Raw genomic sequence first — 26,563 nt, forward strand, 5'->3', positions numbered from 1 at the left:
TAATTCAAAAAGACATATCAGGGTTGACTCCCACCCTGGCCACAAATGTAAACAATTACAGGCATAAAGGAAGAAAAAACAAATGTTTGCCCTGTCCTTACAAAATGTATGACGTGGGAAATATAAATAAACCAAGTCTTGCTAGTGGTTGATTGTATACTTAATATTTGAGCAGTGCAAGAATGGAAGTTTTAAAAAACTTGTGAAATACAATAATTTATTTTCTTAAAGCTCAGGAGAGAAAATATTAGGCCATACACACAAAAAAGTTCCAATATTTATTTTTACATTACTGGATCAAAGCACTTTTCTGTCAACGTTTTCTCTTTTGAGACAAAGAGTTCAGAATGAATATTTGTGGTATGGATGATATTTTAAAAATGTCCTGAGAAATCCTATCCACAGACATCGTGGGCTATAAATGCAGATTGATATGATATTTCAATGGATCTTTTGTTAGGGGAACAATTTTGTTTTCTGACCTAAATAGAAAGATATGTTTATTTGGAAATTTAGCATTTAATCATATCCACAATGTAAAATTATGTTAAAACAGAAAAGGATTGAAAAAGGCAACATGCTGCTTGTGTCTAAGTTCAGAATGGATTGATCAATTTTGATTCATCTTGAAACTAATAAATATCATGAAAAATGTCTTTATTATCAAATATTTTCATTTTCTGGCAGAACAGTCTTTGTACTAACAGAATGTGTCTGTATCTGTATATGTATATAGATTTGTTTCTCTTACACTTCAGATTCACATCTGATTGTGTATTGCGATTATATTCTATTTCCTGATTTAAAAAGTAATTGAAGAGGACAGTTTTTTTTGTTTTTTTTTTTTTGTTTTTGGCTTTTTCATTGGAATTCATTAAGATGCTTATATTAATTTTTTTATTATTATACTTTAAGTTCTAGGGTACATGTGCACAACGTGCAGGTTTGTTACATATGTATACATGTGCCACGTTGGTGTGCTGCACCCATTAACTCATCATTTACATTAGGTATATCTCCAAATACTATCCCTTCCCCATCCCCTCTCCCCAGAATAGGACCCGGTGTGTGATGTTCCCCTTCCTATGTCCAAGTGATCTCATTGTTCAATTCCCACTTATGAGTGAGAACATGCGGTATTTAGTTTTCTGTTCTTGTGATAGTTTGCTGAGAATGATGGTTTCCAGCTGCATCCATGTCCCTACAAAGGACACCAACCCAATGTTTTTTATGGCTGCATAGTATTCCATGGTGTATATGTGCCACATTTTATTTATTTATTTATTTATTTATTTATTTTTTATTATACTTTAAGTTCTAGGGTACATGTGCATAATGTGCAGGTTTGTTACATATGTATACTTGTGCCATGTTGGTGTGCTGCACCCATCAACTCGTCAGCACCCATCAACTCGTCATTTACATCAGGTATAACTCCGAATGCAATCCCTCCCCCCTCCCCGTGATAGGCCCCAGTGTGTGATGTTCCCCTTCCTGAGTCCAAGTGATCTCATTGTTCAGTTCTCACCTATGAGTGAGAACATGCGGTGTTTGGTTTTTGGTTTCCAGCTGCATCCATGTCCCTACAAAGGGTGCCACATTTTCTTAATCCATCTGTCACTGATGGACATTTGGGTTGATTCCAAGTCTTTGCTATTGTGAATAGTGCCACAGTAAACATACGTGTGCATGTGTCTTTATAGCAGCATGATTTATAATCCTTTGGGTATATCCCCAGTAATGGGATGGCTGGGTCAAATGGTATTTCTAGTTCTAGATCCTTGAGGAAACGCCAGACTGTTTTCCACAATGGTTGAACTAGTTTACGGTCCCACCAACAGTGGAAAAGTGTTCCTATTTCTCCACATCCTCTCCAGCACCTGTTGTTTCCTGATTTTTTAATGATTGCCATTCTAACTGGTGTGAGATGGTATCTCACTGTGGTTCTGATTTGCATTTCTCTGATGGTGAGTGATGATGAGCGTTTTTTCATGTGTCTGTTGAAGAAGACTGTGTTTAACTCGAGGAGCAGTTCTATGCTCTTTGAAGGAACTTCTAAATTTGAAGTATGTTTGGACAGTTTCTTTATTTATTTGTTTCTTCCGAGAGTCAATTATCAAAAGTCTAGTTTTCTTATATTGTACTCCTACCATCCTTCAAAAATTCTACACTGGGAAAAGACATATTGTTTTCAAATGGCCAGGTAAAAATCAGGTTACCTAGATGCACCTTCCAATCCAGTGTGCAAGGAAAGGATGAGTAAACAATTTTAATTAACTCATTAGTACTTTACTGCAAGCACACTTTTTAATTGTAGATTAGATGATTTGGTTGATTTTATGTGGTAGTGTATGGTAAAAGTGGAAAAGTAGATTTTGAAAAAAATATGATAATGTTTTAAATAAAACATTGCATGGGATGCCTTTGTGTGAACAAACACTAAAATAATTGGACTGCAAATACTTTCTTTTCTATTAGAAATTTAGGAAAGACACATACTACCTTAAAACATGTCTTTTTTCTGAAGAATATTTCTGATTCCATATAAAATATTTTTGTATTTATTTTTCTATTATACCAAGAGATTTTAAAATTTTTGATAATTGTTTCTCAAATTTGGATTTATAATAACTTTGTGTGTCATGTTGGGGGTAATTTATTCTATGCACATGAAATGCCACCAGAAAATTATTTTCTCTTTTAACTGGTATAAGATTAGCTAAAATGTATGTCTTAGAACTTTTGCCAGGTCTTACTTTGCCTTGGGAATTTGCTCAGTGGCTGTCAATTATGTAAAAATAGTTGACTTTTGAGACTTCACTGTTGCCTTTGTCTGAGAAAATTTTCATTATGCCTTCATTGTGAGCAAGAACAGTCAGAGCAGCCTTCTCAGACCTTCACATGACATCATCTTTCCTCCCAAATCCAATATCAATAAAAGCAGAAAGCTTAAACTGTATATAGAAAAAGTGTAATGAACAAATGCTCTTGGCTATTGTTGAATCTTTGAGCTATCTCTTCCAATCCCATAAATCTCAAGATAATGAATCTTCTAGCTCAATCATGTATTTCCTGGGCATGTAAGTGTGGTGTCTGGAGTAAAGGGGACACAATTCCCGTAATTACATTTAATAATATATGCTACTAAAATAAAAAAAGAAAGGCAGCTGTCTTTTAATTGCTTTAAAAATGTTTATAACACTAATCCACTGGAGATTGAGGAGCTTGGAAATATTTATTCTTGGAATAGTTTAATATCTAATATTTTGGTTCTTAAGGTAAATTTGTCAAATAGGTAACACATGCAGCCTCATAAACTCTTATATGGACTCTTGTTATACACAACTTATACTCCAATTCGTGGTATATTCTCATTCACAATTTTGTGCCTCAAAATGTGTATATTGAAGACCTATTTATTTCTGGTCCTATGGCATTAAGGATTTTAAGGTGAGCAATACATACTTCCTGTTGTCAGTATTTTCAAAATTAGATTGAGGAAGCCGATTGAAAACAGTTATGAAATCTTGTGTGTTGCCATATTATTGGCAGAAGCATAGCCAGGACATGAAAGTAGAGACACTTAATTAGGGCAAATGGGAAGAGCAGGTTTCTGGGAAGATTTTTGTGGGAAGGCCTACGGAGACGCAATTTTCTTGTCAGTGTGCTCTCGACTGGTAACCAGCTATCAGATATCTTAGTGTTAATTCAAATAAATGTATTCATTTTCTTGAGGGTATTTAGTTTACAAGTATTTTCTCCTGACTGGATAGAAAGACTTCACCCTTGGCAAAAGTAGTGAGTCTTTACTTTGTGTGACCCCTTTTGACAATCTACTGTGGACTTTTCCCAGAAAAATAGATGGTGTTTGTGTTTATAAATTCGTACATACTTTTGCATATAGTTTTTAGAAATCACAAACTTAAAGCCTCCTTAAAGCTGACGGCATCAGCTTCAGACTGAAGAGTTAGAGCTCACTGAGGAACTGGGGACATGGGTGGAAGTGGCATTTTTTAAAGTTAAGGCCTAGGGAATCACAATTTTGAGTTGCTTATTCTCGTCATACGTTATTTTATAAAATGCACTTATTCTGCATACTATAACAAAAGCAGTCTTTCTGTTTTAGTCTCCGATTTTTTTTTTTTTAATGTTTGTTGTGAGTTGATGGCAAATAACCTTTAGGAGAAAAATAAACCCTGCGGTTTTCCATGTAGCTTAAAAATTGTTCTCTCTGACATTTAATTTTGGCCTATTGGTTAGCTCCAAGCCCCTATTTGACCATAAGAATCCAAGCAGAATTCCAAACAGATAGTAAATATTCTAATTGCACTTGAGCATTTTCCTAGTATTGTCCCAATAACCATTTTCCCATTTTTTTGTTCTGATCTCACTAACCTCAAATCATGTATTAAATGGGCCAAATGAACAATAATTCATACTTTTAAGACTGTTTCTCTCCAACTTTGTTTTCTGAGGTAAAATAAATAGAAAATACCACATAAAAATGAGAACAAAATTCCACAGTGGACTCGAGAATTTCGTATGTATTTTTGCACCTAAGTATCAAATATATATTAGATTATAATGTATTCTAATACATATGAGTATAAATTGTCATGGTCCAACTTGCTATACCAATGCATAAGTAAACATTAGAAAAAATACCTATAAATAAGTGAGCTTATGTCCTCCAGAACTGTTTTTTTCTCCTTTTAACTATCATCTAGCCTGGTACCCTTTCTTCTCCCCAGAAGTAATGTTTTTGCTTCTGTGATGTGATTTATCCTTGGACTGTTGATCTGTGTTTGATAAAATCCACCAAGACATGAATCCTACTGCATATAAAAAGCCATTACAAGAAAATAAAATCTAAAACACATTTGGATGTTATTTTATGTGTACTGCTTTTATTTGAAATGCAGTATTGACAAAGTACATTTTGCTTAGTTGAGTGCCTCAGTTTTCAGGTCAACCATCTGACTCAAAGAAGAGTGGGAATTTATTCTTGCAGAAAAAATTAATACTAATTAAGATGATGACAATGATCATCATTTGTAGTGATTGGGAGCTTGTTAAAAATGTAGAATCTGAGGCTCCTCTCCAGACCTACCAAATCAGAGTCTGCAATTTGGCCAGATTCGCTATGATTCTTATGCAAATTAAAGTTAGTGAAGCACTGCTTCAGTGTCTAGTGGTCACCACATCACCAGCACTAAGAAAGGAAGAGAGAGGCTGAGAGTCCCTGCCAGTGGATGCCCACAGCTATTTGCATTGTAAACACACCTGATGGAAGTTTCAAATAAGTAGTCAACTTGGATTTACCTTACAATCTTAAAAAGTGTAAAATGTATTTTTATGAAAACCAACAAGCGTTATATTATAATTGGTAAAATATTTAACTTGGGTAAGTTTCTTGGGGGGTCTGGCTTTAGGGATGCTGGAGCATTAGTGTTTACTGCTGCATCTGCATGAAGCTGATTAGAATCCTGATTCAATTTCATGCATCAAAACCACCCTCTTAGCCAGTGTTATAAACTATTCTGTACACTCTTTGTGGCTTTGCTGCTATGATAGTAAACGAAAGTTAGCATTTCTTTGCTTCTTTAGACTGCCTTTCCATTGGAAATAGGGCCAGTGAGGGGTTTAAGAGATAAATCTAATTATAATAAAGATTTTTCCATATGTTGAAGTGATAACCTACATTTTACCAATTTCTATTTTCTTCCTTTCTAGATTCATACATAAATCTAACCCCTTCCTTCTTATCTCATGTCAGTTTTGCACTGGATGAATAATTTTATATAATATACCTTTGATCAAAGCCTAAAACATTGCACAGCTTTTAGGACTGAAGTTTAAGCTTCATAAATAAGCTAATTTAAACTTCATAAATAACTTATTCTCTGTAGTGGTAAACTTCATAAATATTAAGATTTAAATCCAATAAAAGACAGTAATTTGAAAAGCATGGATTTTGTTACTTTCTACAATTTTAACGTATTTTCTTTCTTTTCCTTTTGGTTTCACAGAAGAAAATCTGAAGAAAGTTTTAAAAATAAAGAAAAGTGGTAAAACTGTGAAAAAGAAATATCCCAGTATTTCCAAGCATTTTTCAATGTTCTACTTTCTCATGATTAATATACTATTTCTCAAGTTTTTTGTGCTTCCTAAAGTTACTGTGCTTTGACTCTGGCAGTACTAAGGGATTAGTTGGTCTAGCTTGTATTCAAATAAACAGGGAGACTATTTTATTGTTACACTAATGTATAAGACCAACTTTAAAAGAGAAATTCACATACTAGTTATCAGTGAACTCTCCCATGGTTTCACAATGGTTTATTGAGCTTTGCTTTTTAAGTAGCATGAAACACTAGGTATAAAACATAGAGTCAGACTAGGGGCAGTTGCTCACTCTTATAATCCCAGCATTTTGGGAGGGTGAGGCAGGAGTATTGCTTGAGACCAGGAGTTCTTTGTCAACCTGGGCAGCATGGAAAAACCCTTTCTGTACAAACAAAAACAAAAACAAAACAAAAATTAACAGGCATTACAAAAATTAGCCCAGCGTGGTGGAGTGTCTTTGTAGTTGCAGCTACTTGGGAAGCTGAGGTAGGAGGACTACTAGAGTCTGGGAGGTTGAGGTTGAGGCTACAGTGAGCCGCGATCATACCACTGCACTCCAGCCTGGGTAACAGAGAGACCCTAACTCAAAAAAAAAAAAAAAAAGAAAAAAAAAAGAATCAGAGTGTTTTCAGGTTTTAGGGTAATGACTTGGTGGCTCTTGAAAATATGGACCATGTTATATTTGTCATTGAGGATAAAAAAAAATCTGGCATCTAGTTGTTGCCTAAATAAATGTTGACTTGAGCATTACTTTTGGTAGTTATGTATCCATTTTACAGAGACTCAGAGGCAATGCCATCTTTAAAGTGTATTATAAGTTGTATGAAATGTGGTGAATGAATTGGTACGATAGCACTATATATATTCTTTTGTCTTGATTGCACCTTGCATTATAAAATTATCTTAGTTTATAAAATATCACATGGTTTAATTGTTACTGCCTTTCCTTTATCCTGTCATGCTGCTGGTCATAAGAATCCACAGAAGATGCAGACATTCTTATCCGATTTTCACATATTTGCGAATTAGCTCATGATTGCCTACTTTTTCTTTAGAATTCCCATAAATCAGTAAGCTTCTTATTCAAGGAAACTATTTCCCCCCCTCTATAAACAACTATGTAAAAAAAATGGAGTTATGCCCTTTATAGGTGCCTAATATTTGTCCTGTAACAGGTCCAGTGCATTCAGTTATGATTACTTTCTGAAAGATGTCTCTATCCAGACCATGTTCCCATATTTTAACAATGTTTTTCTAATTAGCTTTGTTTGTATTGATTTCATGGAAATATTTTACATTTTAATTCAACTTTTCTTTTTGTAGCTGTATTTTGGGGCGATATTGCCTTAGATGATGAAGACTTAAGTATCTTTCAAATAGATAGGACAATTGACCTTACGCAGAATCCCTTTGGAAACCTTGGACATACCACAGGTATGGTTGATTGTTTCAGAAAATTTGTCTTTATGTTGGAGAAAATATACTCTTGAAATTCTATAAATATTTTTGGATCATTTTTAATCTCCTGTGGATCAACTTTGACTTCCTATAAACAAATATACATATTTAGAAATGCAGGTTTTATTCATAGTTTTCATCTTATTAATTTTTTTTTTTTTTTTTTTTTTTACCAAACACATTGTAATATTTGCTACATACTAGGTCTGGTTTAAGTGCTTTGCAGATATTAATTCTCTGAATTTTCATAACAACCCCCTTAGGGTAGTTACTAATATTACTATGATTTTAGAAATTAGCAGATTGAGATTTAGAAGGCTATACAGCTTTCTAATTGTCACATCAGGAAGTGGCCATGTCAGAACCAGAATTCAATTCTGAAAAAAGCTTGATTTCATCATCTTGCATATTATATTAAGCTGCCTCTCATTTGGATACTGAGTTGCAAAATGTAAAATTTCTCTAATATTCTTAGAGAAATTATATGGGAAATATATTTGAAATTATGTAGGAATAATATTTGGAAAATTTATATATCTATATCATTTTTGTGAAAACCCCAGAAGGCAATTTTAATTTTAGTTGATTTAAACATGTTTGAATTATGCCTGTAAGAAACTTGATATATGTAAAGGATTTTTTCAGTTCTCATTTAACAATTTTTAAAATTACAATTTCAAAATTCTTTATGGTATCTTGGTAAAATTTTAATCTGTGTATTATTTTGGAAAAAATTGCAAGGTTAGAAAGTTAAAATTTCTTTCTGTAATTATATGAATAGCTAAAGTATTTATTTCATGTCATGCTTTTGATTTCATCGCATTCTACCTTTTTAGTATTTTTATTTTCTTCTATCCTGTGGAAATACAATATGTATTCCTTTCTGGTGTCGAATACACATATATATTATGGAGTTAAGACTTTTTACTGTGACTTTTTACTTTGCCCAATTTACTTTTTTTCCAACTTTTTACTATGACTAGTTTTAAATATATCGAAATGTTTCTACCTCTTAGATTGTAGAATAGTGGTATTCTTCCTAGATTCAGCAGTTTTTAATAGTTTATTATTTTCACAGAATGTGTGTGTATGTGTATGTGTGTGGGCATACATGCATAAGTGTATTTAAAACAAATTTGAAGTCAACTGCAGAAAACACACTTTAATATTATTAGCTAGCCTAGCATGCACTTTATAATAATAAGGATATTATTCTATATAATCAAAATACCATTATCAGATATAAACCTTTATTTAAAATAGGAAGTATATAAGAGAAAGCCTAAGGAATTCACCTAAAATAATAACACATACTATTTAAAAAGAGTGTGCTTTGGTATTTGTTATGCATAGTGACAATCTTTTCTGAAACATATGTCAATATGGGTGCTAATATTGCTGTGCAGTGTCATCACAGATAGTGCGTCCATGTGGATTATGTTTATTGGCCAAATCTCCAGTTGCTGTATCACCTGTAACACTGTCACAGAGGCAATGCATTCCAGACAGTAGAGCAATGATGCAACAATAAAATGCTAGATTTATTATAAGTTGCATTTCCAAATTTTATTAAAATTTTCATTAGCTCTAAGCTTTAGATCCCTTCTTTGACCTCCCTTCTCCCATTATTTTGAAGACATTAATTCTCTATGATTTTAAATTTTTTAAATGTTATTTAATTTTTAGTTATTGTTAAGCTCTGACACCATAATAATTGGAAGAAAAATAGTGCTATTTTAGACATAGAATAAAACAGATTATAATGACAATAATAAAAATGTTTATTCTAAATTTTTCTGTGGAAGGTACATGTTTGAAAGTTCAATAGTAACTTGCACTATTCAGTTGAATTTCAAACAATGTAATATAAATATAGTTGTTACATAATGGTCATTTCAAACTTCATTGATGCCATCATACTTTTAAAATGTTTCTCCTAATTGCTTAGGAATGAGTGTGTTTAAGTATTACTTCATCTTTCTAAAATGTGCAATGAAAAAATTTCAAAAATGTTTCTCAGATGCACAGCAAAAATGTGGCCATGTAATGCAAGTAATTAAGTAGATTATTAGTCAGTGAACAAGCACTCTAACTTATCTGCCTTATAAGGACTTGTTTGATTTTTCCTTTAAGAGGTTTATATAGCAATAGATTTTATCATTATATTTTAGCTTCAGTCTAGGTAATTAGGTTCAGTACTAATTTTAAATAAAAAATAGATATTGGAAGGAAATAGTTCAAGTGATTTACAAATAGTTTGTTGTCTTCATGGAATTATGGCTTTCTTTGTCTTAGCCCAAAGATACTCTATGAACCATAGACAGTCCTTGTTACTGCAAATTCATAGGCACTTGTTAAGATGTCATTAGTGGTTATATTGCTTGTTTGCTCAATGAAAACTTTTTCTTATTTGTTTAATAAAAATTCAAGAAGAATAGAGAAAATAGGTGACAAAACTGAGAGTAGCATTTTATGAAAGCCCTGGAACGAGAATCTGGAGACTTGAATTTTTGCCAAATGCTCTGCTTTCTGGCTTATGACACTAATCTACCTTTTCCAGGTTTTGTTGGTAAAACTGCAAGAACACACATTTCCTTATTCCTACCATTTTCTACTCCTTTTGCAGTACAGACTTTTTTACATTCTGTTTTTTATAAATTTTTCAGATTACACAGTGTAACAATATATTTTGCAGCTGAACATTCGTTTGGATTCCTGTGGCTTTTTCCAAATTATGTTTTTGATTTCTATAAATTCAACTAAAATTTCAAAATGTAGTTGAATATATTGTTAAAATGTGATATGCTTTAAAAAGTTTTTGAAATTCATGGAAGCTTTGGAAGAAAACGTGCACTACACATTTGCTCTTCTAATGTTTTTATTTCCATTTGCTGATTTGGCCTCCAAAAATATTCAGTTTGCATTGGGGAAATAGCTGGCATGCAATCAACAGGGCAGAACAACTTGCTGTCATTCTATATAGCACTATGTGATGTCAAGGTCACAGTAAAGAAAAATGTTTCAAATTATCAATCGATGACTCAAATGTCATGATGTCCAAATAAAGTCATTTACATTGCTCTCTGAGTCTCCCCATCCCCTGATTTTAGTTACCAACATTGGTTACTGTAGAGTTTATTCATGGATATTCATAATTTCAACACTTTAAGACCATATAAAAAAACACCAAAGAGAAATCATTGTTGCCTATGACTGTTTTTTATTTGCAAGAACTTTAACATATTTTGAGTGTAACTTGTTTCCTTTTATTCTTTAAGGTGGACTTGGAGACCATGCTATGTCAAAGAAGCGAGGGGCCCTCTACCAACTTATAGACAGGATAAGAAGAATTGGCTTTGGTATATCAATGTTTAAAGTTGCAGACGCTTGACTTGATGTACAGTAAATATTATACTCATAGCAGTTCAGTTTATTAAAATCAGTGTGTCATTATGATGTGAAGTATGTAAAGGATATATTCTAAAAATTTTTATTTTGCTAGCTCATATCTGCTCAAAGCCTTTTAGAACTCATTTGGAATAATTTGAAATGTTCCTTTATTTTAAGCTTTGCTTTATTGAAACATGTATCAGGTGTTTATTTTACTGTTGATACTTTTTTCTAGGCAATTGGGCATCACACCAAGGCATTTTTATAAAGCCTGGAGTTATATCAATTTTAATCCAATGAAAAAATATCATGGTTATTTGTTTTGAAATAAAATCTACTTTAAGTAAAATGAAAAACTAATTGCTGGATTTAAAAAGTTAAAATGTTTTGACCATTCAAAAAATAGAAAATAGTTACAAATATATATAAACATTTAGAAAAGCTGCCTCTGGTTTCATAATTAGTTAATATTTACAGTATAGAATGTATTAAAAACTATTTGTAGATTTTAGAGGTTTAAAATCCCATATGCATAGCTCATATTCTAACGTTCCTTAAATTGATGGATTATTAATTAAATCTTGAAGTACGTATTTCCAAGGAATAATTTTCCCAAGAAAAGATGCTTTGCTCCAGGCTATTGAAAAGATAGACATGTGGCCGGGCGCGGTGGCTCAAGCCTGTAATCCCAGCACTTTGGGAGGCCGAGACGGGCGGATCACGAGGTCAGGAGATCGAGACCATCCTGGCTAACACGGTGAAACCCCGTCTCTACTAAAAAATACAAAAAACTAGCCGGGCGCGGTGGCGGGCGCCTGTAGTCCCAACTACTCGGGAGGCTGAGGCAGGAGAATGGCGTGAACCCGGGAGGCGGAGCTTGCAGTGAGCTGAGATCCGGCCACTGCACTCCAGCCTGGGCGGCAGAGCGAGACTCCATCTCAAAAAAAAAAAAAAAAAAAAAAAAAAAAAAAGAAAAGATAGACATGTTAGAGACAGAGTCCCTATTTGTTGTGTCAAAGTATATAGCAGTGGCAGGATATTCATATTGACAGTGACAGATAAAAAAGAATAATCATGTAAATTTAGGAAAAACAAAAACAGCAACAAAAATATTATGAAAGACCATTACGAAAAGGAAAAGACTATAGACTTGAAAGCTGCTCCAGAATAGAATGCATTTTGTTCGTGTTGTGTACCGACCTCTAAATAGTGCTGCATGCCTTAATATGAATCTTGAGCAAACTGGAATGGAGAGAGCTTGTTGTATGGGAGGCTGAGCTCATATCTGTCTTAATGTTACTTCATTTACTATCTGTATAATATAATATTCTTAATTTTAAACTGTACTATAGACTATCAGTTCAGATTTAAAGGATTAGGAAACTAGCAGGAGTAACAAGAATCTTAAATATCATGGGACTTTATTAAACAATATCTGTTTTAACTGTTGGTGAATTGGTAGTGAGCTAGCAAGACAGGAAACAGAAAACAAATGTTCTATGTCCTCTAAGCCTGACTGACTTCTATCCACTTTAGGCTGTTGTATGGATATTCATCAAAATTCACTCACAGAACATTAAGAAATAGTATTTTGACACGAAAGACTTCAATATTTTAATGCTTTTGTTCAAGTATGTAACACAGCTGAAGTTTTTCTTTAATGCATTTTGACTTCTGGCATTTATACAAAAAAAATATGTAAATAAGACATTTTAACTTTTTTCCTTTAAGAGGTAAATGATTCCCTGACCAAGAACTTCTGTTTCACAGAATGTTTTAAATGTCACTGCAGGCTTGGAGCAAAACAACACAGTTAAGGGTAAAGTACCTCTACAATTCTCAGGGCAAAATGAGAAAAATCGAGTTCCCAGAGCCGCTACATCAAGAACGGAAAGAATATGGCCTGGAGGCGTTATTCCTTATGTTATAGGAGGCAACTTCACTGGTAAGATACTCCCAGAATGTCTGTTTTCATAAAGAAATAAAAACTATCACACAGATTAAGTGTCTGTTTTTATAGAATATTAACATAGGATACATAGTATGAAGTCAAGGTTGGAAAACTACTTCATTAACTTAGGTTATTAGTGTAGAGTGTCTTTGAAATTGAAAAAATATATTTGGTCTGTGTTCTAAGAGTTTAAAGCACTGTTCTGGTTTTTAAACAGAGTTTCAGATGTGCCTATCAAATTTGGAAGCTGATCTCTTTCAACTGACAGGAAGAATGTATGCCTCATTTATAGAGCCTTGTAGTCACATATTTGTAGAGATAGTGAGCTTTAGGCCTCTGATTATAAAGTGAGTGTCCGTTCTTAACAATGACTCATTTGTGGTGCCATAAACTAGTATTATTTGGTTGATAATAGTGGTGGCATTCTACACTGCTCAGCCAGACTTAAGGTAGAGGATCCAGCAAGCAGCATTCTTCCTGGGGCAGCCAACTTTTCATTAACATCATACATTTTTTCTAGGCAGCCAGAGAGCCATGTTCAAACAGGCCATGAGGCACTGGGAAAAGCACACATGTGTGACTTTCATAGAAAGAAGTGATGAAGAAAGTTACATTGTATTCACCTATAGGCCTTGTGGGTAAGTAGAACTAGGGACTGACTTAAGGAAAAATAAATTAAAAGAAGCAAAATTAAATGTCCATAGGTAAGATTTATTTCTTAAGATTCAGTAATGCTGAATTTTGGTAATTTATCTCGCTACTCATTTTACAGTTCAAAGTTTTCTCTGTGTTGTGTTTTTGGTACTAGGAAGGATGATACTTGTATAGGAATTGATCACTGGCTGGCAAAACATTATAATCATTCTAACTTCATTTGGAATTACCATTGTTGACACAGTTTCATAAAACATCATATTTCATGATGATTTTTCTATGATAATGCTTCACTTAAATCTCATAAAAATTCATTTAAATTGTTTAAGAGCTTGGGAGTTGGTGTGAACAAAGTACTTCAGCTCGACTAGAATAAGATACTTGTCAAGTCAAGCACGTTAACATTCCCATTGGGCTTCAATATTGGGTCTTTCATCTCATAATAAAAGACAACAATGTGGCAATAAAAGTGTAGCGTTTAACAATATCTAGTGTAATTGTTCATTGAGAGCCTGCAAGGTAGTGTAATTGATATTGATGCCAACATACATCAATTCTGTTTCTGAATTTAATCTGATAAGAAACACATCTTACCATTTAATAATGCTTTTGTCACTTTCATTCAGCTCTCCTACAAAGTTAGACAACTGGTAACTCTTGCAATTTTTTAAAATAAGAGGTAAAATAATCTTGCCCGTATTTGTAGGAAGGACTATTATGTATGAAACTACCTGTGTCTTTTAGAACATTAACTATTATTTCCCACCTTATTCCACTATAGTCAGCTCTTATTCAATTAACATTTATTGGTACATTTTCCATGTCAGGCCTTTGATAGATGGGAAAATAATAAAATATAATAAGCAAAAGGTGAAGGTCGGAACTTTTTGCTACTTATGTCCAGCACATTTCCTCTTCTTAAGTTGTATACAAGTATAGTTTATGTATGACTGCAGGCATGTTTGTATATATAGACACATGCATGTTTCTAAATATATGATCTCTTTGATTCATCTTCAGTGGGACATATGCTTTAACCTTCACCCTTATATTGGTAAAAGGTTTGAACTGAGCTGTAAGTATTTCATTTACATTTGTGCTTAGTATAACAATATGAGAGAACTCTGGTTGTAGCTGATTAGCAGGGTGCTCATCAGACTTTCTCAGCTACTTATCCTTATAGAGACAGGTAAGAGAGGAGGTTCTCTAACTGCCTTCTTATTTCTTCTTTTCCTTATTTTTTTCTTCAACTAAGTATTTTTCAATGAATAGTTATTGTCATCAGTGGTATTTATTTATTTTGCAAGATGATTGATTATTATTTGCAAAATGTGAGATTATTTTATGACAGAGATTGATTTCATTCTTTGTGAGAGATTTATGTAACTATGTGTATTACCTCAGTCTATTAGGTAGTCTTTTATAGCTAAATATATTCTATTTACATGACTTCTCTTATTAGATAATTTTTGTAGAACAATCTTACTTTTTAAATCTACTTATCTTTAATGATTGCCAAAAAAATTTAAAAATTACATAAAAATTAACTAATTTTTATGATTAACCTTTAAATTAATGTGTTAAAAGATTAAACACAAATTAAAGATTTATGTTTAATCTTTAAATTTAATGATTAAATGGTATTTAACTTTGGTCTATTTGGTTATTCAGGTTATAAAAGTAGACACTTTCAGGCCGGGCGCGGTGGCTCATGCCTGTAATCCCAGCACACTGGGAGGCGAGGCGGTGGATCACGAGGTCAGGAGATCGAGACCATCCTGGCTAACACGGTGAAACCCAGTCTCTAGTAAAAATACAAAAAAAAAAAAAAAAAAAAAAAAATAGCCGTGCGTAGCCGCGGGCTCCTGTAGTCCCAGCTAAGCGGGGGCTGAGGCAGGAGAATGGCGGGAACCCGGGAGGCGGAGCTTGCAGTGAGCCGAGATCGCACCACCGCACTGCAGCCTGGGTAACAGAGCAAGACTCTGTCTTTAAAAAAAAAAAAAAAGGAGACACTTGTTCCTATACTTGTTGAATTCTTATTTTGTCCCACTTCCATACTACGTTTTGGGAATGTAATGTTGAGCATAAGGTGTTTTCTCTCCTCGAGGAGGTTATATAGTTAGGCAGAGGGGTGTGCTAGCCAGGATTCTTCTTTGCAAACAACAGAGACTGGCTAACATAAGCAGAAAAAATAATTTATTAGAAAGTCCTTTCTCCATCTGAGACCACCTCAGCCTGGACTTTGTTGTCCATATCACTATCAGCATTTTGATCAAAACCATTGAACAAGTCTGTAGGAAGTTCCAAACATTTCCACATCTTTCTGTCTTCTTCTAATCCCTCCAAACTGTTCCAACCATTGCCCCTTACCCAGTTCCAAAGCTGCTTCCACATTTTCAGGTATTTTTATAGCAGTGCTTCACTCCCAGTACCATTTTTTTTTATTAGTCTGTTTTCACACTGCTATAAAGAACTACCTGAGACTGGGTAATGTATAAAGAAAAAAGGTTTAATTTATTCACAGTTCTGCATGGCTGAGTAGGCCTCAGGAAATTACAATCATGGCAGAAGGCAAAGGAGAAAGTAAGTACCTTCTTCACAAGGCACCAGGAGAGAGATAGAGAGAGTGCGGGGGAAATTGTCACTTTTAGACCGTCAGATCTTGTGAGAACTCCCTTATTATCACGAGAACAGCACAGGGGAGACCACCTCCGTGATCCAATCACTTCCCACCAGGTCCTTCCCTCAACACGTGGGGATTACAATTTGAGATGAGATTTGGGTTGGGACACAGAGTCAAACCATATCAGCCATAAAGTGCAGCTAATTTTTTTTTTTTTTTTTTTTAAGAGACGGGGTTTCACCATGTTGCCCAGGCTGGTCTCAAACTCCTGGGCTCAAGGGATCCACCTGCCTCAGCCTCCCAAAGTTCTGGGATTACAAGCATGAGCCACCATGCTCAGCCCTGGAAAACTTATTAAATCAAAACAAAAAAGAAACAGTTATTTTAATGAAAAGGTATATGGTGATTAACCTAAATAATTGAAACTATTTCAAATATGGCACATGAAAAGGCAGAACCAGTTCCACCTTCATGGATAATCTAATAGATTAGCTTCTAAAGGGGTTTTGTTCCAAAAGGGTTTGGTCTACCAAATAATGTTCCGAAGGGGTTTTGGTCTACCAAACCAAGGCAAAAGTAGGAAGTAGCAGATTTTGATTTACCTGATTACCATCTATGACTTATGGAGAGGTGAGGCTCTTCTGTTGATAGGGAAAGTTTTGCTCGGGGCTACAGGTAGACCTTAAAATGTCCAAACTTTAAAAGTGGCACACAAATGAGAAACAAAAATCCAACAGCTGTATACGAGAAAATGGCATCAAACCTGGATGACATTAGAAACTAAGATAATATGTAGACATTTTAAAATCACATTAAAAATACATATTACCCTTGTCTTTCCATGACTAATATTTGTCTAAGCATATATGTAGTTATTTTCTTAATCTGAGAGTCTAGAATTCATCTGTCCCCAGGACCTTCAATTAGTTAGGGATCAAAACACCACATTTTTGTTTTTTCACAGGACCATTGTAAAATAATACCTCTGAATAAGGCAGTGTGAAGTCTATTTTTCCTTTCCATTATGAAACCCCATCTCATAGGAAATTGCTATGAGTGCAATTATGCTAAAAAGGATGTTTTAGATGAAATAAATTGACCACATTGCTTTACTGTCTCCCACATTTTGACTTGCAAAGAACTTTATTCCCTGAATAAAGCCAGCAAGAATGACTCAATAGGGGTAATTTAGTTGCTGTATAATCATCAGATGCTTCAGTTTCATTACTATTGACTTAAGGTAGCAAATATTTTAGTTTAAATATCTCCAAAATTTGAAAATTTTGTGTTTTTTCTTCATCTAATATATCTTTAGGCATGTAATAATATTCAAATATATAATAAGTACCCACATATGAAGTAAAGCATATTATTTGAAAAAAAAAAAAAAAACTACCTGGGGCAAAAACAAATTTCATTGATTCCTCTTTTCGCCCACCAGTTACCTCTTTCTTCTTTCTACTACTGATTTATTAAACTCAGTTAACTGCTATAATAAATTTATAAATGATGAGTACAAATCAATTCATCTAATTGGCATAGTGTGGATGAAAATTCTTAGGCGTTTAAAGCCTACAGAAACAATTTGAAGATGAAAAAAAAGGGCAAGGGGAGAGGGAGATAAGGATTTGTATTTGTGGAAAATCAAAAGGGCTGTCAAATGTACTTACCCCAGAAACTGAAATAGTGAAATTCTTCTTAATCATTTGGTCAATTAGTTTTGGGCAATTTTCTCTTCCAATTTAATAAATCAGAAAAGGTGTTTGGCAATGTCTGGTGCATCATGATCCCAACTATTTGAAGCCAACTATTTAGTGCCCTCTGTTGCTGTGCTATTGATGCTATTTTAATTTAAACTCTAATTATTAACATTTTAGATGATTTATAATTGTAGCTACTATAATATTATGCCATTTAAAATTTGTTTTAAAGTGGGCATCCTGTGTACTCAGTCTTTCCCACCCTGTGTCCCAAGAATATTTGGGACTGTCACACACTCACACACTTACATTTGCACACACACACAATGACTAGATGGAATTTCTATAATTTGGATAGAAAAACACCATTGAGGCTGGCCACAATGGCTCACATCTGTAATCCCAGCACTTTGAGAGACCAGGGCAGGTGGATCACCTGAGGTCGGGAGTTCAAGACCGGCCTGGGCAACACAGTGAAACCCCATCTCTACTAAAAATACAAAAATTAGTCTGGCGTGGTGGCAGGTGCATGTAATCCCAGCTACTCCAGAGGCTGAGTCAGGAGAATCACATCATTGAATATGTATAAATATCAATCAATTGATGAAAATTTGCAGAAAGAGATTCCTGGATGTTTCACATTCTATTTGACAGTCAAGGAGATTCTTTCAGATGATGAAATAAAAAATTAATCTCAATTATTAGACTGCTCATTTGACACAAATCACATAAATATCATTCATTATACTACTCCCAGTTGTTGATTTTTCTTTACTACTTGTCTTAGTCTGATCAGGCTGTTATGTCATAGACTGGGTGGCTTTTAAACAACAAACATTTATTTCTCACAGTTCTGGAGACGGGGCATTGCAGAATTGGTGTCTGGTGCATAGACGGATGTGAGATGTGTTTTTGCTGTGTTCTCACATGGTGGATAGGGTCAGGGGAGCTCTCTGGGGACTTTTTTATAAAGGCAGTGATCTCTTTATGAAGGCAGAGTCCTCATTATCCCTAAATCACCTTCCAAGGACTCTGCCTTCAAATACTATCACCATGAAGATCAAGTTTCAACATATGAATTTTGGGAGGACATAAATATTCAGTTCTTAACACCAGTTAACCGTTAACCTTAGTTAATTCATCTTTTGAAAATAATTTTCTGGCCGGGCGCGGTGGCTCAAGCCTGTAATCCCAGCACTTTGGGAGGCCGAGACGGGTGGATCACGAGGTCAGGAGATCGAGACTATCCTGGCTAACACGGTGAAACCTCGTTTCTACTAAAAAAAATACAAAAAACTAGCTGGGCGAGGTGGCGGGCACCTGTAGTCCCAGCTACTCGGGAGGCTGAGGTGGGAGAATGGCGTGAACCTGGGAGGCGGAGCTTGCAGTGAGCTGAGATCCGGCCACTGCACTCCAGCCTGGGCGACAGAGCCAGACTCCGTCTCAAAAAAAAAAACAAAAAAAGAAACAAAATAATTTTATTTCTTTTTTTTGTTTTTTAAGAGACGGGGTCTTACTCTGTTGCTCAGGTTGGAGTGCAGTGGTATGATCCTAGCTCACTGCAGACTCAAACTCCTGGGCTCAAGTCATCCCTCCACCTCAGCCTCTGAAGTAGCTAGGATTACAGGTTTGCACCTCCATGCCCAGCTAATTTTTGAATTTTTTGTAGAGATGGGGGTCTTACTATGTTTTCTAGGCTGGTCTCAAACTCCCGACCTCAAACAGTTCTCCCAGGGTGGCCTTCTGAAGTGCCAGGATTACAGGCATGAGCCACTGCAACCAGCCACAAATAATTTTCTTTAATTAACGTCTTCTTTGAAACGTTTCTTTTATTAAAAAAAATTATTCCATGAGTAGAAAAAGTAATTTCTTTTTTTGATTAACCAACATATTTCATAAATAAGTTTCTGTTTTTCTCAAAGAGGAAAAATAAACTTTCCTTACTTTTACAGTTAATGCTGAAATAATATTGCATTATCATCAGATAACCACACTGACAAAGTAGTAACCTAAGTAATTAATATGAATTCTGAGGATAAAATTATATTAGAAATAAATGTGTATTGATGTCTTCAGCTGAACTATATGTCTTCAGAAATACAACATCATCATCATGATATAATTGTCATCATCATGATAATTATTTTATTTTCTGATTTATTTCTGAATGCTTCTAAAAATGATGTAAGCATATTTTCTAATATATAGATAATTACAAAAGCACTTGAACTGATTATTTGGAAACTTTTGTTGAACTTAAATTTGAAAGGATACCAGAAACTAGTCACATGTAGTAATAAGAGGTTGTTGTACTCCTGAATGTATTGGACTTCATAGCTCATCACTATTCTTTACAAAAAATTCACCATATTGTCAGTTGTCCGGCACCACCTTTCCACCACTATTTCCACTTTCTCCTTTATTCCAGATGCTGCTCCTATGTAGGTCGGCGGGGAAATGGACCTCAGGCAATCTCTATCGGCAAGAACTGTGATAAATTTGGAATTGTTGTTCATGAATTGGGCCACGTGATAGGCTTTTGGCATGAACATACACGACCAGATCGAGATAACCATGTAACTATCATAAGAGAAAACATCCAGCCAGGTGAGAGGCATAGGATGTGTTGGGTTTAAGGCTGACTGGGTATCTTTGAATCGTATTTATGCAGTTTATTATTTCACTTTCCCAAAAATGTAAACCTATATTTTTGATATGAGAGAGTAACATTTTACTTGATTTAAAATTACCCATGATGATTTTATATTTTAATTTTTTTCCTGGAGACTGTGTGATTTCATGCATTTTTAGACTTGCTTTCTTTTTTAAGATTTAGCTGTTTTATTTCTAAACTTTGGTGCTTTCCAAGAATGGGTGTGAGCTATTGAACCATAAATTAATATTATTAAATATTTCTTTTTTACTTAAACGTTTTTTGTACTAAGTTCTGTAATTTATGTTATAAGGATTTTAAAAGGGCCCAGGGTTTGCCATAAAACGTGCTGCTACCATAGGAATCTGTGTTATACCACGTACAATTTCTGGAGAAAATCCAGTGAAATGAGTCATTTCCAAGCTAATATAAATAGTTTTTTCTGAGATTTTCCTCTTAAACTTGACTACCTTCAAGACAAATTCTTAGGAAAGTTTTCAGTAATTGAAATATAATTTCTACTTAAAATCCATTTTTCTCTGATAATTGATATTTGATAATGGCCTCAATGTAAGACTTTTTATTCGTTTAACTTTTATGTACATAAACATCAGTATATTTCAGTTGCCAAAAAATATTCTGTTGTTTGGAATTTTCTCGTAAGGTATTTTAAGTATGTATTTTAAGCATAAGCAAAGTAAAAATGTGTTTTTATTTTCTTATTCATGATCAGTTTTGTTACAGACCTTGAATTCCTTCTGTAATTAGCAGTACTGACCTCTTTATTTGCTCATTATATATTTGATGCCAATTATTTATTGAGCCAATTTTAGGCATTGAAGATACTGTCATGAAAACTACAAAATTTAGTGTGGGATATGTGCATTATGTATAAATGATTGCAAATGAGTGAGAAAAGTGACATTAGTTAGTAATATATGTTGAGAATACTGTAGCGTCCAAGCAAGGCGTGACGAGAAGTGCCTTAGTGAGTCAAGGCAGTTGTAAAGGAATGGAAATTCAGAAGTAAAATAGAAGTATTTCAGGCGGACAGAAGAGTGATTAAATTTCAAGCAAAAAGAACTTCATGAGCAAAGCTACAATTACAGAAAATTGAATTATTTTTATGTGACCATTATGGTTGATGCCGTTACAAGTGGGAGATTAGTTGGTATCTTATCCTTTACTTAGAGAAGATTCTCTATGATGTAAACCTGGGGAGGAAATTCAGGTTTTATTCTCTAGCTAGTGGGGAATAATTAAAGGATTATGAGCAGGAAAAGTTCAGATTAAAATAAAGAGAACTCATTTTCGCATTCAGACTTACAGCGATCATTAACTGGGTGTGGTGGGATGTGCCTGAAGTCCATAAAACCTAATAGAAACCTAAATAAGTAGATATGAGAGGTGACTAGTTTCTTAGTTAGGGTAGTACATGTCAAAAGGAAGAAGAGGAAATAGTCTTTCAAAAATATTTTAAGAGGAATATCATCATGTGAGGGGAAATCTTCAAAAGTTTTCTTTTTAAGCCAGAAGATGAATGTTGGTACCATCACATGAAACATTTGAGATATTGAAATATTGATAAAACAGCATGTTTTTGAGAAAGAGAAGGACAAATAATGATTCAATTTAGCATATCCTTGAATTTAAAAAGTCTTTATATGATCCTTATTTTGTAGAGAAAGGAAAGGTGAGTCTGGACTTCAGGATGTATCTAAAGATAAAAATTTGACATAGATTTGACTAATTAGGGAAAAACTGGAGGGAGAAGAAAAAAAGGTTGAGGATATAAAATGGGCAAAAACAATATTTAAGCAATATTTAGTAGAGAATGTCCTAAAAGACTAAGAATGTGTTGCCTAAAAGGTAAAAGAAAAATCAGTGGATTGTGGTGTCCTGGAAGCCAAGGAAATAAATAATTTGAAGGATGGCAAAGTGATCTGTAGAGTTAAATATCAAAAATTAGTTTAAAAAAGTATACTCCTCTATATAGAAGACTCTAATGCATGAACCGACTACCAAAATTCATCCTATATATCACTAGGAGGGAAATAAAGAAGAAATAAATCTGAAAGTTATTTCAACTACCACATAAATGAGAACTTTGCTGTTAAAAAGTTATTAGTGTTTTCTAGCCAACAGAAAAAAATAATTTATTGGGTGAGATTTCCTGAATGATGGGAACCACTGTAACAGAGCAATTCCAGTATGAAAGTGTTCATGTTGAAGATTAATCTTCAACAAATTTGTGATTTGCTGTCACTCAGAAACTTAAGATCAAGTCTTAGTCAAGGGTGATGTCTAATAAGCTCACACTTTGGCTTCGCATTTGTATGTAAAATCAGTGATTATGATAGGAACCAAATTGGTATAAGGATCTAATCCATGTTGGAATATGATTTCAAGAAGGAGGCTTGCCATTTTTAAAACTGTCAAATGTGGTTTCCCTTAGTGCTATGTATTCTGTTTCTCTTTCCTTCTTTCATGTAATAAGTCTATTTTTCTGTTATTTGGGCTATGTATGGCTATGTTGTTTTTAACTAAAAAAAAAAATATTGTGTCATATACACATTATGTTCTCAAGTTAGATGCATTGAAATATATTACTGAAATTGCATAATGTTCTACTTTCAGAAATTTTTATGAAACATTTTGCCTTAGTTAGAGAATCTGGTCCCATATTATACTCTAAATTGAAATCTTACAGGTTAGTAAGTATAAAATTAGATCCATAGCTTTTTGAAAATCTGATTGTGGATTTGTTATATTAGACTTCAGATTCCTTATGAGACAAGAGTTTTAACATTTGCCTCTATCATGGGTTGAAGAGAATGTTGAATATTTCCCAAGAATGGTTATAACATAAATAGACCTATCAGAGATTTGTGGAGCACATATTTCATTACAAGATCTGGTTAGTTAATTTTAAATTATGTATTGTTTAAATTCATTTAAAGACAGACTAAAACACTTTGGTCTGGGACTTGGGTTCAACTCCAGGTTGATTCTTCATTCTTAATTCTCAAGCAAATATCCCGGATTTCCTTTATCACATGTAGGAGAGACATAACTCAATTTCTTTATTGCCTTTAGAAAACTCTTTGTTAATGTGATCTTTTATGTTTAATTGAAATATGGCAATTGGAATTAAAAACCTAAGTAGATGAATGGCATAATAGTTCCATTTTTAGCTCCAAAAGTGAATTTGGAATTCCTGTAGCTCATCTTTCTTTGTCTTTTGATGTTTCAAAGCTTTTTGTTACATAAGTGATATGATTTGCACAATCTTTGGGTACTTAAATTGTGAAATCACTAAAACTTAAACTCTGTTTTAAGAAATGTTTCTTTCTGGAACCATTGAATTTAGGTCTGTGTTCTTTTCAAATTTCGAGAAATAATACTACAATACAGATACAAACAGGCAATTGAAAAATCTATTAAAAATGATGTCCAGAAGTTAAACTAACAGATGTGGAGATTTAAAAAAAAATTCAAGTTCTGAAGCATATTCTTTTTAATCTCAAAGGACAACTGCCTTTTCATCAAGAATAAACTTGTTTCATTTTTAAATGAAAGTAGAGAATTGGCTGCTATTGTTTTATCTTGTGTGATGAAATCATGGAGCTAAAGCCTGCAGAGCTTTGTTTAACTAATACTGCTTTTATATCTTTTCCCATTGTTTCATAGAAGGTATCTAAACCAAATAGGAAGATAATTTTTGTGGGACCTGGCAGACCTAGTCATAAAAATGGGAAACTCATTAGATAAAAACATAACTTTTTGTAATTATTTGTCCATTACCAAAAACACAGTAAGATTTTAAAGAAATAAATATTATGAGGTGGTAAAAGAGCATATGTATGAAACAAAGTCAAAGTATGCTTTTTGGTAGTCCACCTTTTTGCGGAAATTAACACTTTGTTCCAATTCAATATTGCTTTTCAGTATGATGGTAGAGTGAAGACAGATGCTTTTTGCATGTGCCTGTGCGTTTGTATGTAAATTCGATCAGCAAGATCAGTCATTTCACAAAGAACAGATGCAGGTGTAGGAAAGGTCTTCTGGTCTATTTTCTGTCCGTTAAAAGGCTTCTGAGATTTTGTTTATCCCTGGTTCTTAGGTCAAGAGTACAATTTTCTGAAGATGGAGCCTGGAGAAGTAAACTCACTTGGAGAAAGATATGATTTTGACAGTATCATGCACTATGCCAGGAACACCTTCTCAAGGTTGGAGTCTCAGGTTATACCTTTTGACTTTTAATTCCTTTCCTCCATGTGGCTCCTCACAAAGCTATGCCTGACATTAGAACTAGAATTGCTTTCAAATATTGCTACCTCACTGCAGAAAGTAGAAAAATAATCCATGAACATTTATAGCCAAGAGCAAGTATTTAAAAGGCATTTTAAAAATATAATTTTACATTCTCTACCAAAAATGTGAATTTAAAGTGATAAGATGGTATAAATTATGTAAACAGTTTTATACTTCTAAATCATTAAAAAGTTGAATTAAAAGCATTACCAACCCAATCAGCATGTTAAATTGGCAAAGCATTTTTTTAATGAAAATTGGGTGTTCATAAGCTAAATAGGTTATTTAGCAGCTCAGCTGGAATGTTACAGTCTAGGCGACTTGTGCTTTATACTGTGTATTTTCTACTGCTCAAGTACAACTTACACTCAAAAACTGATATTACTAAATGAATTGTCAAATAACAGATTAGAAAGATATTTTGCCTCATATAATTTAGAATTATAGTTCATCACTCATTAACCTTAAAATTATGTCATTAATGACTTAAAGCTACTTTTAAAGAATGCAATAAATTTGGGTTTTGATTTACTTGATTCTAAAGATGATGTCATCAAGCAAATAGTTCCCAGGTAAGGAATTTGGAACTGTTAAACCATTGAATTCACCCCTTTTTCCATTTATGCCCATTTTATGCTCTTATGTTATTTCAACTCTTTTTTTTTTTGTGCCCACTTATGTCCATTTCACAGTTCATTAACATCTATTTCTGAAGGCAAGGTCAGGAAAAGGGAAAAATATTCAAATTTATTAAGCTGCTTTTATAAAACTTTTTTGGGTAAAAAGTAGAGAAGGGTGTGTAAATGAAACCTTAATACTTGGACACATTCATTAACTATTCATTTTTTCCAAACCAAAGTTTATTATTTAAAAAATTTGTGTTAACTGTGTTTTTAAAATTACTGTTTTCTAAAGTACATTATTTTATAGACATACGTATTCATTTGTTAAAATATAATTAACTATCCAAATGCTTATTTTTTCTAGAATATGAATTTAAGTTTTGATAGAAATATCTACCCAGTAATTTGACCTGAAATTAATCATAAAGAGTTAAAGAATTTTATTTTCTGGTAAATGCTTGGAATGGAGTTTTCTATAAAACATGTAATAAATGGGTATTTAGGGTCCAGTTCAGTCCAAGTGCCTCTCTTCTGCTACTGAATTATGTTATTTAGAACTAACCTGAGTTTTGATTCCTTGGAACAGAGAAGGTACTGGAGAGTAGAGAAAAACGATTTCTTCTTTTTTTTTTTTTTTAAATTTATTTATTATTATTATACTTTAAGTTGTAGGGTACATGTGCATAACGTGCAGGTTTGTTACATATGTATACTTGTGCCATGTTGGTGTGCTACACCCATCAACTCGTCATTTACATCAGGTATAACTCCCAATGCAATCCCTCCCCCCTCCCCCCTCCCCATGATAGGCCCCGGTGTGTGATGTTCCCCTTCCTGAGTCCGAGTGATCTCATTGTTCAGTTCCCACCTATGAGTGAGAACATGCGGTGTTTGGTTTTCTGTTCTTGTGATAGTTTGCTAAGAATGATGGTTTCCAGCTGCATCCATGTCCCTACAAAGGACACAAACTCATCCTTTTTTATGGCTGCATAGTATTCCATGGTGTATATGTGCCACATTTTCTTAATCCAGTCTGTCACTGATGGACATTTGGGTTGATTCCAAGTCTTTGCT

The 26,563-nt window shown here is 33.8% G+C and overlaps 1 protein-coding gene across 2 annotated transcripts in view; it reads left to right on the forward strand.

Moving 5' to 3' along the window:
* TLL1 (tolloid like 1) overlaps positions 1–26,563 on the forward strand; it is a 226,633-nt gene that overhangs the window by 104,535 nt on the left and 95,535 nt on the right. For both annotated transcript variants that reach the window (XM_028848870.2, XM_015139468.3), the window contains 6 exons: positions 7,447–7,557; positions 10,860–10,940; positions 12,764–12,916; positions 13,443–13,560; positions 20,328–20,506; positions 24,676–24,781. In XM_028848870.2, coding sequence (XP_028704703.2) covers positions 7,447–7,557; positions 10,860–10,940; positions 12,764–12,916; positions 13,443–13,560; positions 20,328–20,506; positions 24,676–24,781 — 748 coding nt within the window. The remainder of the gene's footprint in view (positions 1–7,446; positions 7,558–10,859; positions 10,941–12,763; positions 12,917–13,442; positions 13,561–20,327; positions 20,507–24,675; positions 24,782–26,563) is intronic.

This window comes from Macaca mulatta, chromosome 5, assembly GCF_049350105.2.
Source record: "Macaca mulatta isolate MMU2019108-1 chromosome 5, T2T-MMU8v2.0, whole genome shotgun sequence".
Classification (NCBI taxonomy): Eukaryota; Metazoa; Chordata; class Mammalia; order Primates; family Cercopithecidae; genus Macaca; species Macaca mulatta.